Source organism: Cygnus olor, chromosome 1 (genome assembly GCF_009769625.2).
Source record: "Cygnus olor isolate bCygOlo1 chromosome 1, bCygOlo1.pri.v2, whole genome shotgun sequence".
NCBI lineage: Eukaryota > Metazoa > Chordata > Aves > Anseriformes > Anatidae > Cygnus > Cygnus olor.
In genome coordinates, this window is record NC_049169.1 from 78984738 (window position 1) to 79002905 (window position 18168).

Sequence of the window (18168 nt, forward strand, 5' to 3'; positions counted from 1 at the left end):
AATAGATACTTTGGGTCTGAAGGTATTGGTGGGGACTAGACCTCCTGTCCTTGCCCTCCCTGGCAAATTGGACTCATTAAAATTCTGGTTACCAGTTTCATTTCCCTGTGGTTGAAATGTACTCTTCAAAAGGACAGAAAAGTAGAGGTGTAAGTAGAGGCCAGAGAATTAAGTGATGCTGACTCTTTTCACTGGCAAATGGATTTTCAAGCACATTAGTGCAATAATGTGAAGGGAAATGAGAATGCCAAATGGAAAGTCATCTCTTAGCAGCATGCCTGTATTAATATTTATAGTTAATTCTCACAAGTGAAAGCTCTCTGTGCAGGTGTGCTTTTCACATCTTCTGTTTTTCATGATATTTTTATTTTGCCTGCACACATCCTCTGCAATTCTTCAGTTTTTCTTCCTGCTCAACAAATTTCTGTTTTAATTCTTGCCTGCAACAACTCTACTAGTTATAGACTGTTATTTATTAACTATATAACTCCAGTTATTAATCATAAATCAGATACGAAATATATAATACAAATATATAGTTATTAAATACTTCTTGCCAATCCGTTTTGTTCAGTTGATGACAAAAGATGCACTACTTCTGTAAATTTACTATTACTGTTTTTGGAACAAGCTGAGCTTGAAAATTATGTTGTGATCAGACATTGAGGTATGCCTGTTCACTACAGGCAGGCACAGTGTTCTAGAATGAGATTTAAATGGAAATTGTATTTATGTTTCATCAGAAGTATTCGGGAATTCATGCTAATTCAGTGATTAATTTGAAGAAGAAAAAAAAATGTTTTGGAAAAACAAACTGTTTGCTTTATCCTTTTTTTTTTTTTTTTTTTTTTAATACTGTATTTCTGATTTGTTTCAAAATGCTGATTTAAGAGGAGATTTGCCTAAATGTTCTTCAAAAACAGATAGTTTAAAAGATGAAATAATAATGATAATAATAAATTGGACAATGAATTTGAGTCAAACAAAAGCTGATCTTTTCAATTTTGCAAGCATCCTGATGGCACAGGGTGGGCTGGTCCGTTACGGTTTATGTGAGTCTGTCCTGTTCTTTTCTGCCTTCAGCAATGTGCCTTGCACGTTCCTCTATCTTGCAGTGCTGCCAGGAGTTTCTCACTCACAGTGCTGAACCAGCTGAAAATGTATAATTCTTTAAAACCAGGAGGATTTAGTTTTTTGGGAGCTTATCCGGCTAAAGAAACTCACTATCCAGTTACACAAATGTGACTATGGGAGAGAAGGTTTGAATGCTTAGGCACTCTCCCTGGAAGGTCAAAGTTTGAGCAGGGGACTCAAATTTAGGTGTATATATTTACATGTGTATATGTATAGAAATGTGTGTATGTGTAACATACGTGTGTGTACATATATACTAATGTGTAAAGTTAAGGTGAATTAAGGCACTTAGACTTTTAGTGTTACATAAACTATTGTAAATATGTGTGTTTGTACTTTTGGTCAAAAGGAAGCATTTCAATAACTTTTTTTTTTTTTTTTTTCCTGTAAACCATCTCTATAAATATTTGAAAATAGCTAACACGTTGCAAATATTTATTTAACACTCTTTGAAATGAAATTTAAGATAGTTCTAAAATCGTAATATCTGACCGGTATTAGGAGGTCATTTTGTGTATGTGTGAATGTTCCAGTTAAAACCTCTTCAGCCGAAACATCTGTTCAGTTATGTGTGATGAATGTGTGAATTTTCTGGCAAAAGCCCTGCTCAATATTTTTAATAGTCAATACCAAACTTAAAATTATATTTTTAATGTTGTAACATCATGTGCAAAAGTTATGTAACCAGATCTGGGTCTGTGTGGTTACTGCTATTTATACTACTGTTGTGGTGTACAGCAGATGAGAATCCAGTGTTTTCTGAGTAAACACAGAACAAAAAGATGTATACTCTTTTACCAAGATTATCATTTGAGAGTAACGAAATAGAACAGAGTAGCAGTGGGATAAATTGCAGTGGGAGTACAAAGAAATGGTGGCATATGCTATACTCTCAAACTTGTGTAAATGAAATCTGAGTCTGACCTAAGAACATAGCTGAAGATATTACAATACATTTAAATTACCCTTGACCACAAATACAAAATTTGTGTAATGTAATGCTAATAAGGCTATGTAGTAATGGCATGCAAATTAGTATATTGTTTCTACAGTAAGCCAAAATATACAATTAATTAATTGACATGTCTGGTCATTTCTTATTGCTTGCCAATTATAGCTCAAATTTTATTTATTTATTTATTGGGGGGGGGGGGGGGGGGGGAGGGGAAGGGGAGAGCAGTTTGTTTTTTTTTTGCTCACAGTTTTTCAGAATAACTCTGAGTCTCCGGTCTTGGAATATTCTCCCTACTGTATGCCAAGAACAAAAGACATCTTGTGCTCAGTATTAAAAAAAATAGGTTTGGTGATGCCCCCCCGCAAATAGACATCAGTTTTGCTTGAGTCAGATGTGCTTACCGAAGACTGCCAAAAAGGATATATGTATATATAAAAGTTCAATTTTTGTTCTCAGTACTGTTATATCTTTTCTGATAAACTTGGATTCAGTGACATCACTTGATGTGTGATCACCTCTAAACTGTTCTTGAATGTTAATATTTACCCAGGGATGCCAGATGTGAGGACAGTGAATACTGTAGCAAATTCTCTGTTATGAGATCATGTCCTGAACATCTTTCTCAAGCTCACTGAAGGTTCTTAGCAGCACACCTTACTGAGAAACTTGAAATTTGATGTAACCATTTTTTTTTTTTTTTTTTGCTAGAGGAAGTAATTCCTGTATGTTCAGTTTGTGAATGCTCTTAAAGTACCCACTTAAAGTACCCCCTTAAGATGCAAACTTTAGTGTGTGAATCTACCAGGGCTTTAAAAATGATGGTTAGATTATGTAGCCCCCAATAACACAGTATAAAGAGATACAGTATAAAGAGATTTATTTATGTTTCATTGGTTTCAGAATGCTTAGCATTCATGAATAGCTATCCTGATGTATAGAAGCAAATACATGTAAGAGTAAATCCATTGCAGGACACTTCTAAAGACTGCAGGGCTTGACCTACAAGAAAGATTTGTCTTGAGCATCATTAGCCTCTGAACAAGAGGCAGACATTGCAGGACTCTCCTGCTAGTAGCTGGCTTTTGTTATACAAAATTTGGGTATTTTGTTGCTGAACATATCTTCCCATTATTAAGTCACAGATTAACATAGTGTACATAACTTTGTTAACTAGGTTCCCTTTTCTGCATTTTTTAACATTTATCATAAAATAATATTTGATAACACTGTTCAGTGTGGCAGAAATATGAGAACAGTATCACATTTGCTGACAATTTTATTTTCTGAGAATTATAATAGAAATCAAAACTCACTTTCCATTTACAACTGTTTGATGACTTTTTTTGTTGTTGTGGTGGTGTTTTTGTTTGTTTGTCTGCTGGTTTCTTTTTTTTTTATATTCTCCTTTTTTTCCCTTTTTTTTTCCTCTGTTTTTTTTTTTTTTCTCTCCTTCTTTTCTTTTTTTTTTTTTTTTTTTTTCCTTTACCAGTCAGATGATTGGTCAAATAAGCAAACTAGCTGATGGATAATCCTCCTTCAATTTTTGTAGTTACAAATTAATAAATTGGAACCTGTAAATCTTGACTGGCTGCCTTTTTCCCTCCCCTCCCCTTCCCTTTTCAAAACTGTTGGTAATTCTACAGAGGACACTGGAAAGTGCTATCTAATTAACATTTCTAGAAATCTAATATTGTCCATTTAGTGGTTGGTTTTAACAGTGATCATCATGCCCCTTGTGGGAAGATATTATCTCCAGGTTAGGTACGATGTTAGCTGAGAGAGATGCTTAGGGCTCCAGAAATAGTATAATACTGCACTTTCCATCTATGAACAAGGTATTTCTTGGATGCCGATTTCCAGACTTTTTGCCAAGCTTCTCAAGTCAGGCTCAGCTGCAATGTTTCAAGCAATTATTGTTCCTTGCTTTATGATTTGCTCAGATTGCAAGGCTTCTGCTGCTGCTGCCTTCTAATCATCTTCAGAACCTGGAAGTTTACAGCAGAGCTTATTAGCTTGGGCTCTACAATTCATCTGTAACATGCCAGTGCCTCACTGCTTGAGAACTGCTTCCCTAGGAAGTCCTCAAATGCAAGGAGCCAGTCCCAGAGGCAGTGTGGCTTTATTATACCTCTGCTGATGCTGAGCAGTTGGAAATGCAGTCTGGTCCCTTGCATTATGTGTGTTTAACTGAAGAAGAAGAGATGTTTCTACCTGTGTTTAGATGTCTCACTGAAGAAGTACAAGAAATGCCACTGTACTCTTTTGCAATCTTTGTTCTGCCTCGCACTTAGGCATCTAGGCACCACTAACCACAGTCAAGTACTACAGCTGGCAGATGGGATGGACTCCCTAAAATATATGTGCTTTAAATAAATTTAAATTGTTACATTGTCATCATATAAAAGTTTTTTTACACACGTTGTGATTTTTGAGTGTGAAAACATAGTAAAGAGAGATATACTGATAGTAACATTTTCCAGCACACACTTTCCCCATTTAAAATTAATTTCCATGCTTTCTAATCCACCTAATAGGCAATAACCCACTATTCTTTGTAGTCTTCAAACCAATTGTGTCTTGATGTATCTTGAGTCATCAAATCTGAAATGTCTTTGGAACCAGCTGAGGTTTAAAAGACAAATAGCTTTCAGAAGCAGGCGTGGAGTATGCTGTTCTTCAGACCTGCTCCTATTTACTCTGCTGACAGCTACCAAGAACAGAACATTTCCCCTGTGCTATGCAAAAAGGGAAGTGTTTATTCTCAAGTAACCAAAGTATTTGGATGCATATCAAAACAGCGTCATTAGCTTTTCTTTGGTTGGTTGGTGAAGACTAAAGTATTTCTGGCCCTTAACTCTCAATGATAAAATACATTAAAAGCATTATCCTTGTGTTAAACTAATTTGCATCTTTTTCCCTTGCTGGTAACCTGAGTAAATCCATACTAGAGGGTGTTCAATTGTCAGGTCATAACCTTTGGTAATTCCCACCTAAATAGCCCATTAACTGTGTGCCTGTACCAAATTACGTCATCTGATAGCTTAGCCTGACAGTCTCATTAAACATCAGAAGGAAGACAATTGCAATTGTATCATAATCTGTATTATTTATTATAAACCAATCACCAGATTGTAGCGTAACATGAAGATAGAAGAACCATTTAGTGGTGAGTTTGTGAGCTAACAACAGCTCTTGAGTCTCCATTACTCTCTAGACTTAATGCATTGCAGGGTGTGCTGTGATAGATAACCCAGATATGGTGTGAATGCCTACCAAGACACTTTCATCCATAAAGTTCCTCTCCACCACTAAACAGAGAGCTATTTACCAGCCCCGTTTTTACCCGGCATTTGGGTGACCCCTGTGACCTAAAGTGAGTCATAGTTGCCTGTGCTCTGCCCAAGGTTAAAACAGTCAGATTGCTTACTGTGTCTGTTTATCTATGCAGTTAATTGAAGAAGAGGTGATAGTAGGAAGTAGAAGATAGGGTACTAGGGAGAAAGGGAGGCCTAAATCCTTCCTGTTATCTATGGCGTAATTATTGTAAACATGACCGTATTTTTTGAGACTGAGTGTAGTACACTAACAGTTGCAATAGGAAAATGTTTAGAAAAGAACAGCAACAGTACAACTTATGATATTTTACTCTATAATGTTCTCCCGATTACAGACACTCACTCTGTGTAATTTTCCCCACTTGATGTACTTTGTTTATCTAGTAACCTTCAGTGGATCTCTCTTCCAATGTCTAGTCCAGTTTTTCCTTGGAAACTCATACAGGTTTTACACCAACAAAGTCTTTTTTCAAGACTGTGGGTACTACTCACTGCATGAATGTCTATGTCCATTTGTTTATTTTGAATTTGACTCCCACTAGTTTAGCCTGGTTTTGTCTGATGCCTTTTAGTTCTTGCCCAGAAAGAGGCAGTATGCAGTCCATTGTCCCCTCTCCTTACCACATGATTTTATAGACTTTTGTGATGCCTTCCTTAAGGTTCCTCTTTTCCAGATTGAAGGGTCACAGTCTACTGGTGCTTCCTATTTAGTTGCTGTAGCAAGGTTTTTCTGGGGTTTTATCTCTCTTTTGTAGTCTAATGTATCCCCTTAGAGGTGAACAAACAAGAGCTCTACGCTCTACATACTCATAGTCATGTCATTTATGATGCTACTGTACAGTGCAGACTCTGCAAAACTTCAAAGAATTTTCTCAGTGGTGAAAGAACTCTGGCTCCCCACTGCTTCCTGTTGTTTAACCAATTATTCACCCATCCCAGGACCTGCTGCCTTGTACAGCCTGCCACATTATGTTACTGTGAAGTGCTTCCTCCCCTTCTCTCCCGGTTTACACTGAAGTTGTCTGGGGAGGTTTTGAATTCCCTGACTGCAGACAAGCCTACCTGACCACTTTGATTACTGTCATCTTAATCCCCTATCACTCAAGCCTCTGCAAATACAGCCAACATTCCTTTTACTGCTACTGATATTTGTTGAGAGATTGTCATGGGAGATACTATCCTGGGAAGTCTTGTAGTGTATGACTAGAAGAACATAATTAATAAAGTAAATACTTTGTACTACCATTACTTTTAACACTTTTAAATTAAAGTAAACCCTCCCAAAATTTAGTCCTATGAATGAAATAAAGTCTAATAGCAAAATAAATAAATAAATAAATAAATAAATAAATTGAATCCTCCCTTTCCTAGCTTATTTGTTAATATCCCAGAACAAATATTGAGTGATGAAGCAATATTTAATGTGCCATTCCTCTAGTTTTCAGTTATCTGGAGTTATGCCTGTTATCTGGTCTAAAGATTGACTTCCATGCTCTTGCTGATTCATCTGGAAAATTGTTTAGGAGGTATAAATCTCTGTGAAGATTAGTGTGTCTCATTCTCTCAATGGGAATTACATTTTGCCCTCTTTTGTTAACTCTTTGGCCTCAGTAATTTTGTTGATTTTATTATTGATAATCGAGTTTGGTATGCTATATTTTACAGAATATTGGCTTATTTACTGGCTAATTTGGCACTAAATGTAGCCAGGCCAGCTGACCATGTGTTTTTCCATTGACACTGCCAAAATACAGGAGGTGGTAGAGTAGACACGTTCCTCCCTTCCTCTGAGGAAGTCTGATTTGGGTGTTTTATTTTATTTTATTTTATTTTATTTTATTTTATTTTATTTTATTTTATTTTATTTTATTTTATTTATTTTATTTTTTTCACTTTTGCATTTTATTATTATTTCTGGTATTCTTCAGTCTCCGAAGATGTATTTAAATTGTGATATATTTTGCAGCAAGAAATTTGAACCAATGACAGGGAGAAATTGCTAATAAAGTTATTCTGAATAAATATGGAAGATTTGCTTTGCTTTTTGAGTCACATTTTTCATGCTGTGGTAATTATTTGCCTTGGATAAATAGATGGAAAATAATGAGGAAAATGCATTATTGTAAAATCCAAAATGTTCATTCAGCTACTTTCAGAAAGAATTAAAAATGAACAACAATCCTGAGATATTTGTTACCTAATGCTAGATAGATTCTGCATTGAGTGCAGCAGTAATGCAGAGTTCTGTGACTTTTTTTTTTTTTTCTGTTTGGCAGAGTTAACAATCTATTCTACATTTGTGCTTGAATTTCTAGCAGCTCATTTCATTCTGTACTGTACCATTAATATTTCCATCTTCTTCAGGGGAAGCATGCTTGTGTTTTAGACTTCTTTTATCGTCTTCCACTCAGAGACACTGTCTGCAGATGAGTTGGAAAAATTTGGTTCAAAAAGTAGCAATGCCATGAAGAAACATTGCAAAGGAAGTACAAAGTCAAATGTTTCATTCCACCCTTCTTTATCTAAGGAATTAAGGTTATACAGTCATTTAAAGCCTTTGGCCAGAGCATTCATTCCAAGGTGTTCTGTCTTTGCTTATACATACTAGTGAGTTCTTTAACTGTTTATGTTGAGAGGTGGGAGTAAGAGTAAAATAAACAGGACATTAACACTGACATTGGTAGAAATGAAGAAGGAGAAAGGCAGACTGTCAAGTGTGTAAATTATTGCAGCTTTGCTTAAGTTGAAATTTGGATTTGAACTTGTCCGCTTAACATATTGTTGAGCAGCTAAAATAAACCAAACCGTGTAAACTAGGCAGCGTTTACCTTTGCCATTAGTGAACAAGACTGTGCTTTACACTTGTGTTGTGTGTAACTCGTGTGTCAAGAGTGAGACAACTTCTTGTGTCACTTCTAATTATTTGTAATGTAGTTGCAGGAGAATTAGCAGTCATTATTGAGGGTTCCATCATTCTATGTGATATAAAGCAACACAGTAAGGTAGATCTATGCTACATAGAAATGAAAATAGAAAAGGAGGAACTTGGCATAAGGTGAAAGAACTATGGTTTTTGAGGGAAAATTATAAGATGCATAGACACTCCTCATTTGATAACTATTATTTGAGTATCTCAAAATCTCTAACATATTTATCTTTACAAATTTATTTCGATATAGGGAAATTCCATTATCTTCATTTAGCCAGTGACAGAAAGAATGTAAATTATTTGCCTATAATCATATAGATAGCGTGAGTAGGGAAGTGCTCCAGACTGACATCTTAATGTTATTATGTCAAGACATTCTGGGTCTTGACAGCTCACTACCTTTCCTTTTCATAATATAACTGACACACACTTTGATATGTATATTTTATATAAACTGTTTTTGTATCTTGGATATAAAAGAGTAACACCAGCAAAATGCCAATCCCCGTGCAGACAGAGATCAATACACTTGCCATAAACATAGATGCTTTCACAGTCACTGCATGAATATGGCAATGCAGTGTCATTGTACCATGTGCTACCCATGCAGGGGATCAACAGCTTAGTATTTGGCCTCAGATTTTTTAAAATGTACTGTGTTCTGTGATAGTGACATGAAACTGAGCTTATTTGCACTGTTACATATCAGTGCTATATGCCTCAATTTCCAGTGCTTATCATTGAGACTAGATATGATTTTGAACACTTGCATTTGCAGATGTGACTGACCTATCTTGGTGATAGAATAAATGGGAAGATGATTACTCTTACTGAGCTACTGGGACCTGACTTTTTCCCCCTCTCTAAACTGTCTCACTGTGCTGCTTTGCTAGTGCTGGTCTGGTATTACCAATGTCAGCAAAATATGTCTGATTATATTAAATGAAGCATTAGAAACTTGCTGTCTGTATGTGTCTGGTATTTTTCTGGTCTATTTAATAATCACAGAAGGATAAAATGTTTAAGGCCCAGGTAGTTTGTCTTTTTTAACAAGGAAGTTTACATGCTTCAGGTTTATAATCTATACATTTCAACTTCTTATATATATATATATTTAATCATAAGAAAGATTAGCAGTTCCTTGGATTCCTTTAGATAGTAGTTTATCATTCTGTTCAGCTTCTTTCTACCCACCAGTGTTTCTCTTTTCTTCTTAATAAGCATACACAACAGAAATCTATTTCTTTGGTCAAGTGTTTTAAAATAACTTTTTTTTTCCTTTAATATGTTTGTTGTGTATAGGTATATTCCTTTAATATAGGATGAATGATGAGTGATTTCATGATGAGGAAATCATATGAAGCACTGACTAAAATGTAGCATTCAACAATTAATTTTAATGTAAAAGTTGCTAGTAGCAACGTTAACATTGCAACAAAGCCTGTAACTTTACCAGAGTGTAATTTTTGTACTTTTGCAATTTTTGTTGTCTGAATTATGGCTGACATGCCAATGCTTTTAGAGCTACAGTGCTTTAGCTCATATTGGAAGAGTCTAAAAAAAATGTGGAGAATGCTTCAACCCAGGTGACATGTCTGACACATGGCAAATGGATTATCTGAATGAGGTGAGGTGGTAGTCAAAGGTAGCCTGACAGAATAATGACACCTATGAGAATTCTTTGAACTGGACACACAATACTCCATCTTTTACATACCATGCTTTTATAGAGCAACAGGACTTCACAAACGTTAGTTTCTATAGAGCATGCTTCATAGTTCATCTCCTCGATATATGGTCTGTTTGTCCCTGCACGGTCTGGAATCAAGAAACTGTGATCTAGACAAAGATTAATGAAGTATGGTAACTGTATTATAGTGGTTCAAAAATATTCGACATTATGTCTGGACAACTGTAACTGTTCAAATGGGTGGAGAATATGGATGTGCTTAAGAATGTCAAACTTTTTGATTGATATCTGACTTTGGTAGAAACCTAAGATCAATTACAAATCTCAATTTTTGGGTAGAGAGAGCTTTTTTACTTAGTCTAGCTTTTATGCTTCTCTAGCCAGACACTTCGTAACATTTAGATTTTAATTAAATAGAATAATCATTTCTTCATTTTTCACGAGTCAAATTAGGATTCTAATTGGTAAGAATACATCTATCTGAGAGTTTTCATAGTTAAATACATTTTTTCCAACTATAGCCTTGATGTAAGTTTGCAATAAATCTTAGACTTGTAGTCGATGCAGGTTCTGAGGTATTTTACTGTTATGGCATGAAAGATATAAAAAGCCTCCTTGGAGAAATTTGCATTTATTTAGCCTATGCCTTTCCAGTATAGGATAGAAAAAAAATGCAATACTGACTGGTGTTGAAGTTTTGCTTTAAATAATTAGGAATAGATGATATACTGAAAGAAACACCTGACATTTTTCTTTATGTACTGATTGAAAAACAAACCAGATCTTCCAGATTTTCAACCCATTTGATCTTAATACTGAGTTTTCCTACTGAAATTGTAAAGTCCAATACAACTTTTCAAAATAGAAAAGAAGCCAACATATATTATATCTTGAAAACTAAGACCAAACTTATTGAAAACTTCCACTCTTGAAACTTAATCGGAGAGCTCTGTAATATGGCATATGATTTGATGAAAAACGGACCACGCAGGTCCCAGAATAAAGTCCCGTGGGACCATCACTGTAAGTGAAAAGGAACTGATTATATAGCAACGTGAACTTATCAGTCAAAATAACATTAGCCAACACAATATGTAGCTAGTGCTACATCTAGAGTACCAATCAATAAGTAAAGCTGATTAGTTTTTTCAGAATAGAAGAGTGACTCAATTCCATTATAGCTACCCCAACTAATGAATGTATTCACAACACATGTACCTGATCATCTCAGTGATGTAACCAAATTACACTGTTTAGTGGAGTTTGCAGTAGAGAGTTATAAATCCACTCTGGCAATAAGAAAAACAGGTTGTAACTCTGGTAAATTTGCAATAGAATACAGCCCTCTGGGAATAGTTAGTTGAATAGATTGTCTCCAGTTGTCATAATGATATTGACAAAAAGAGCATGCAGAAACAACTGGAACTACTTTGGGTGAAGGCTTGACAAGTAGGGAAAGGAGCCCAGAGGATTAGCTGATATTGTTCTTTACTTGGTACTTCTATATATAGCTGGGATGACTTATCTCCTGAGATATAACATGGGATTATGCTTTAAAGTCATGTTAAATTTCTTTGATAAATTTTAAAGTTGGGAAATACAAGAACATGAGGGAACATGGTTCTAGTAATCCCAAACTAAATATTGAAATTTCATTTCTGCACTTTTTGTTACTATCCAACAGGAATCACCCAGTCCTGTTTTCCTAATTTATGACTTTACATTAGTCTTTATTAAAAGATCTCGTGTCCTATTTTGGATGATGCTTAAGGCTTTTAAAATTTTAAGCTCTGATTCCTCAGCATCTGATACCACTTCATGAACAGCACAACTTTGAACATATTTTTGTTTCAAACCCTATAAAGGTCATATTCTTTATATAGTATTTACTCTCAACTTATTGACTAATTTCTGTGCAATTTGTGTAGTCATATGAGCATGAGCTGGAAAGTATCAATTAGATCATACTGTCCCTCTTCTCACCATATAGAATGTAGTCCCTCAGACAAAGGACACATGCTTGATTTTAGCCAAAAGCTGAGGAGAAGCCTCCTGATCTTCACCAACTGAAATTTAAACTCTCATCTGTTATTCATACATTTTCAATAAATGACTACCAGAACATCTGCTCATGCCTAGTAAATTTTTCATTCCTTCTCTTAAAGCTGACTTCCCCAGTGCATTGATGAGAGAGACATTCTTACTACTCATTATGCTATTTAAAATAACATAATTCCAGTGTAGAAATGTTAACTGAAAGTGATGTAATGATCTTGTCATTCATGTTGCATCTATCAGGGAAATAGGAGCAAAATAATCAGAATCATAGAATCATGCAATATCCTGAGTTGGAAGGGACCCATAAGGATCATCGAGTCCAACTCCTGGCACCACACAGGTCTACCCAAAATTTTAGACCATGTGACTAAGTGCACAGTCCAAACGCTTCTTAAATTCAGACAGGCTTGGTGCAGTGACTACTTCCCCTGGGGAGCCTGTTCCAGTGTGCGACCACCCTCTCGGTGAAGAACCTCTTCCTGATGTCTAGCCTAAACCTCCCCTGCCTAAGCTTGACACCAATACAATATAATATAATATAATATAATATAATATAATATAAAGAATAGTAGGATTTCTAACTTTTATCAGGAAACATCATGAAACATCAGCAAATGAGTGGTGTTTACATAAAGTTCATAGCATTATAGATGTTGAAAAGACTAAATACTGGTTTTAAAACATTGACACCAATGTCACAATGTACAAAATGTCACAGAATGTACAATTTTATTTGGAAATTTTTCGATACATGTAATATGCAAAACAATTACAATCACTGTGATGAAGAGGAGAGGCATGTCTGAGGTAAATGTGCTACCAGTCTTTTAGGTTCAGAGGTATATTTAGAGTGTGACTCTCATTTCTCTGTTTTAAACTTTTCTTACTTCAAAGGTTTTGAGAAAGAAAACTTTCTTGAAGTGAATTACCATCAGAACATGTTGAGTTTCCATGGATATGGCCTATGTTCCCAGCTTTGTAAAGTTATGCTGTTTGTTGTTTACAATGACATTTCTCTAGTTATCTTTAACTGTTCACACAAGTAATGTGCAGCTGCTCCAAGTTGGGCCACCTTAGTTTTGCATTTAAGCCCAGGATGTAAACACATTAAGTTCTCCGTCAAGTTGGACATCCTGACTCATTTTTTCTTGTCTCACTGCTAAATTTCAAGATATATGAGGGAGTGCAAATAGAGGTTCATGCTCCCCTGAGGGGAGGGGTCTGTCCTGATTCTTACTTACATACAGGTAGGAAATGTAAAGTGGCAGTATGCCCAAGCACCAAATACGGTTTACGTGGCAGGGTTTTGGTAGTGTGTGTGGGGTGGCATAGCGGTGGCTTCTGTGAGAAGAATCCAGAAAATACCCCCTGTTAGATAAGGGCCCCACCTCTAACCAGAGCTGGGCCAATAAGCGATATTGTTGTGCTTCTGTGAGAGCATATTTAAACCACGGTGGAGCAGGTGGACCCGCACTGACGGAGGCTGCGGCCTGTGGAGGACCCCCACAAAGCAGATAGTGGGCTGGACCTGTAGCCTGTGGAAAGGAGCCCACACAGGAGCAGGTGACCTGGCAGGAGCTGCTGCCTGTGGGGGACCCAGGTTGGAGCAGTGTGCTCCTGATCGATGGTCCCTGTGGTATGGACCCATGTGGGAGCAATTCTTGAAGATCTGCTGCCTGTGGGAAGCCCACGCAGGATCAGTGCAGGAAGGACAGCATTCTGTGGAGGGACCCCATCTGGAGCAGGGGTAGAGAGTGGACTGAGAAGGAGTGGCAGAGACGAAGCTCTATAGACTGACTGCAGCCCCCATCCCCACGTTCCTCTAGATGAACGTGAACTAGATGATCTTTAATGTCCCTTCCATCCCAAGCCATTCTATGATTCTATAATACTTTCAATAGTGAGCATTCGTCTGAATAATTTACTGATTAAAAAAATAAAAAAAAAAAAAGGAAAATTTATGTGCATTGAGAAGTCTGTATTAACATGCCTATATTCATTTTTATGGTTTTGCCAGGGGTGCTGCTTTCTGATCTCAGAATCCCTCTGTTTAGCTCAGATGTGCTATCAGCACAGCATCCTCTGGACAGCCTAGATCACAGCAAACTGGCTGAGCAAAGGTCATTTTATGTAGTCTTCTGCCTCTGCACAGCATAACCAGTTATGTACACATACTTTTGTTAGGCTCTCCTCTCTATTTAGGAGATAAATTTCAATATTTTTTTAAGGTATGCTACTCCAACTGTAGATATTTAGGGTGGTAAATATGATCACCTTTAAGAAAATACTGATTTGATGAAGTGTCCAGGAAATAGTTGACAAGAACAGTTTGCCTAAAGCAAGGCCCAGAGCAGAGGAAATTTTGTCTTTGCTGTTTCAGATGGGCACTACAATGAAGTCAATTAACTTCCTAAATACTGAATGTGGAAGTTATAGCTCAGGGTTTTTCTGGTTTACATGACTGTAAAATCTGGAACTGTAATCTTGTGTCTTTGTGGTAGACACACAGCTACAGAGCAGGCAGGCAGATTTCTTACTTTTAGAGCATTAGAAGATTAAGCTTTTAAAGAAAAGGTCATTTTTACATCCCAGATGTAACTAAAGTTTGGTTTATGTACGTGTGATTGTGATTGCTACTGCTATACGATTTAGTTGAACCTGACATTTCAAACTTGATCACTGTATTCTGTTCAATAATATTGAAATACATAATTTTCACTACTTCATGTTTCAGAATAAGAGCCAAGGATTGAGCTTTGTCCGTATCCATGCACCTTGGCAAGTACTTAGCCGAGAAGCAGAGCTCCATAAAATAAAAATGCCTACTAAAAAGGTAAGTATATTCTATCTTCTATCAACTAGTTTTATGTCTAGAGGATGGTTGATCAGAAAGGTAATTAAATGTTTAGAATGTAGGTGTACATTATTTCAAAATCAGTGCAAATGAAATGTCACTCTTACTCTTTTACCTTACTAATTATTTTTAGATGATTTAGTATTCAGAGTTGGATTTAAGATGGATTTTCAGAGGGGATTTCAAAGGCCCCAAAGGCAGCTAGCTGGCAGACTGTTCTGTAGAGCGATGAGAGAGGTGAGTTTTAAAGAGAAGTTGTTTGAAGCTGAGAAGGCAGTAGCTATTTGGATTTTTGTCAAGGAACTTTCCTCAAAGGTGAGGTGCAGTGTGAGAGATAGTGTGATAGCTGTTCGTTGCCTTAAGATTTATCTGAAGTCTGGGGATGCTGAGAGACAGCCTGTTTTGGTGGTATCAGTGACTTACTGAATTTAGACATGCTCCATTGTCATTACAATGTTGGTTTACTATTTTCTTTACAGTTGTAGTAGTTGAGAATTCATATAGCTTTCAAAAGAGTCGCTTGCAAACACTGCAAATCCTGTGGAGCATATCCCAAAATTTGTGATCCCGCCATGATTTAATATGTTGGCTAAAAACAACACTGAAGTCAGTGGAACTGCCTTGGGCTCACAGTTAGTGATACTTATCAACTGCACTACTGAACACTTACTTCATTACATGTCATCAGAATTAATGACAGTTTTTTTTTTTTTGTTGTTTGTTTGTTTTTTCTCCACAGTGGTTTATATATATATATATATAACCTAGCAGTTGTTTTCACCCAGCAAAGGTTGTCCACATCTCATGGTGTTAGCGTTTTTCACTGTCTGAGATTTGGCCAAGCCAGTCTTATATACTCTTACTGTATTGTGTTCACCCCCTGACCCACCGAAAAATCTTTTTACTTGGAATCAGACTCTGAAAATGTGTAGGGTTTGGATGGCTACTGTACCTCTATTCTTTCTGGCATAGTGATGGATGCATAGGGCCTTTCTAGAAATGCACCTATATATTAGATTCCTGTCTTTGATCCCTTCCCAGCTTTCTTCCATTTGTGCATATCTAGAACCTGCTCATTTTCTCTTCTTCTCCTCTATTTGAACTTTCCTCTCCTAGTCTTTTGCAAATACTCTGGAGAGAACTAGTTCATTGAGGTATGCTGACATCATGTTGTCCTAAGTTAAGATCTGTCCAGGGGCTAATAGTCTCCAATGTCCATTCTAGTCACTGACAAACAGCTCAACATACCTTTCTCTTTTCTGAATGGGAGAAAAGTACAGTAAATCATACGGCCCTAAATACATAGAAACAGCCTGGGGTAAATAGGGAGCAGACAAAAACAGGAATTGTCTCAAACAAAGGTCACAGAAAATAAATTAACTGTCTAAATTGTCATGTTATTTGTAGTGCCATAGATAGTGCACGTTTCATCATAGAACAGTAAGTCGAAGGCTAGGAGGAGCTAAAAATGTTGGTATTTTGTTTGCTGGTACTCCATCATCTGTGGCAAAAGCACTGTAAACAACCACCACAAATGAAAAAAAACAAGAAAAAAAACAAAACAGTAAGATGCTCACAAAATAAAGGGAAAAATAATAAACAGAACATCCGTACCATGTGTTGGAAAAGAAAGAATTAGGCAACAAATTCTTAAGCAGAGCCTGAAAATCCAGTAAGTTTGGGGTTCACAAATGTTCCAAACCATAGCAAATCAAAGGGCTCTTTTGAGGAGCTAACTGTTCTGCTGCATCTGGTTGTACAGATGCTCACACACTTTTCTAATTCACATGGATCGCTGTTATTCTACCCACATTATAGTCAAATCAGTTGTCATTTTCATGTCCTGTGTGTATTTAAATCTGCATGTTCTTCTACTCTTTGATACATATTTGTAGTGGTTATACACAGTCATAGCTTTCATTTGCATTAAAAAATCTGGGGTACCAGACTGAATTTGTTTATGCCATTTAATTATATTTCTTTTTCCTTTTTTTCCATGTCCCATTCCTTTCTGGGGAAGGGACCAAAGCAAGGTTGTAATGGAGACACACAAAGAATCCCTAATATTGCTCTGAAGACAATGCTGGGTAGTCCCTGCTCACCTGTGGCGGCTGTAAAGGCGTAACAAGACACCTTGATCTTTCTGAGAAAACATTCTTATTTAATGTTATTCTCCTGGAATTTGCCCAACAGTACCCACTCTGCCCCATCTTTATTATCTTGCTGTTCTCTCAAATGGGACAAAAGAACAGACTTGCTATGATTTCCAACATCTTATTTGCACCATTGTATGTAATTGCATGTTGTTTAAACTGGATCTCCTTTGTGTTAAAAGCAGTTGGAAATAGGCTGAATTGTAGATGTCTCATTCCATTTATGGCTGGAGGTAGTGTGTATTCCTATAGATATACAAAATATTTGACATTTAAAAATATTGACAAATTAGGTTTTTTTAACCTGTATATTTCATACTTTAAACTCGCATCCTTTCTTTAAAGCTACACTTTTCAATGTAGAGTAGAACAAATATTCAAAGGGCAAATGGACATGCAGTCATCATCAGGCAGTTAGTTATGAAAACAGTATTCAGGTTTGTACCTGTACTTGTTATTGGTGTATAGATAAAGATGAAATGAAGTATGTCTACCAACAAGGAAGCCAAATCTCAGATTACCTGAAAATTCACCCTAGGATAATAAATTATCTCCTAAAACTTAAAGATGATATGGCATCTTTAAGGAGAAGATTGCTGGCAGCTCTTGTTGACTATGTTGCATATCTATAAAGTCAACGGCAGAAATGGAATACTACCAGTTAAATACAGAAAGCATGACATGAAAATTATGTTCTTGTCTTGATATTTTTGCAATCAAAGACAGTTGGGAGCAGAATGTCCTGTGGAGGAAGAAATCCACTTCAAACAACTGAAACATTGTATTTGGAGATTTAGAAATAAAAATGGAAAAATTCAGCCAGCAACCACCAGAAAGAAAATTCCATTTTTACTAAAAGACAAAAGCACTATTGGTATTTTCTGTGATGTTATTTTTATTTGTTCAAACATCCAATGAAACTATAAACAACGTATTTTCAGTGGAAAATATCCATGTCTAAACATAATGAATTGATTGCAGAAAAGTCTTTTCTAATGTTCATTTTTAAAACATCTTTCATGACAAAATGCAGTCTGGAAAAAGGTGCTTTTTGAGCAAA

General features: G+C 36.3%; 1 protein-coding gene across 1 annotated transcript in view; it reads left to right on the forward strand.

Moving 5' to 3' along the window:
- ANO2 (anoctamin 2) overlaps positions 1 to 18168 on the forward strand; it is a 187202-nt gene that overhangs the window by 17474 nt on the left and 151560 nt on the right. The window contains 1 exon segment of the mRNA XM_040566038.1: positions 14836 to 14934. Coding sequence (XP_040421972.1) covers positions 14836 to 14934 — 99 coding nt within the window.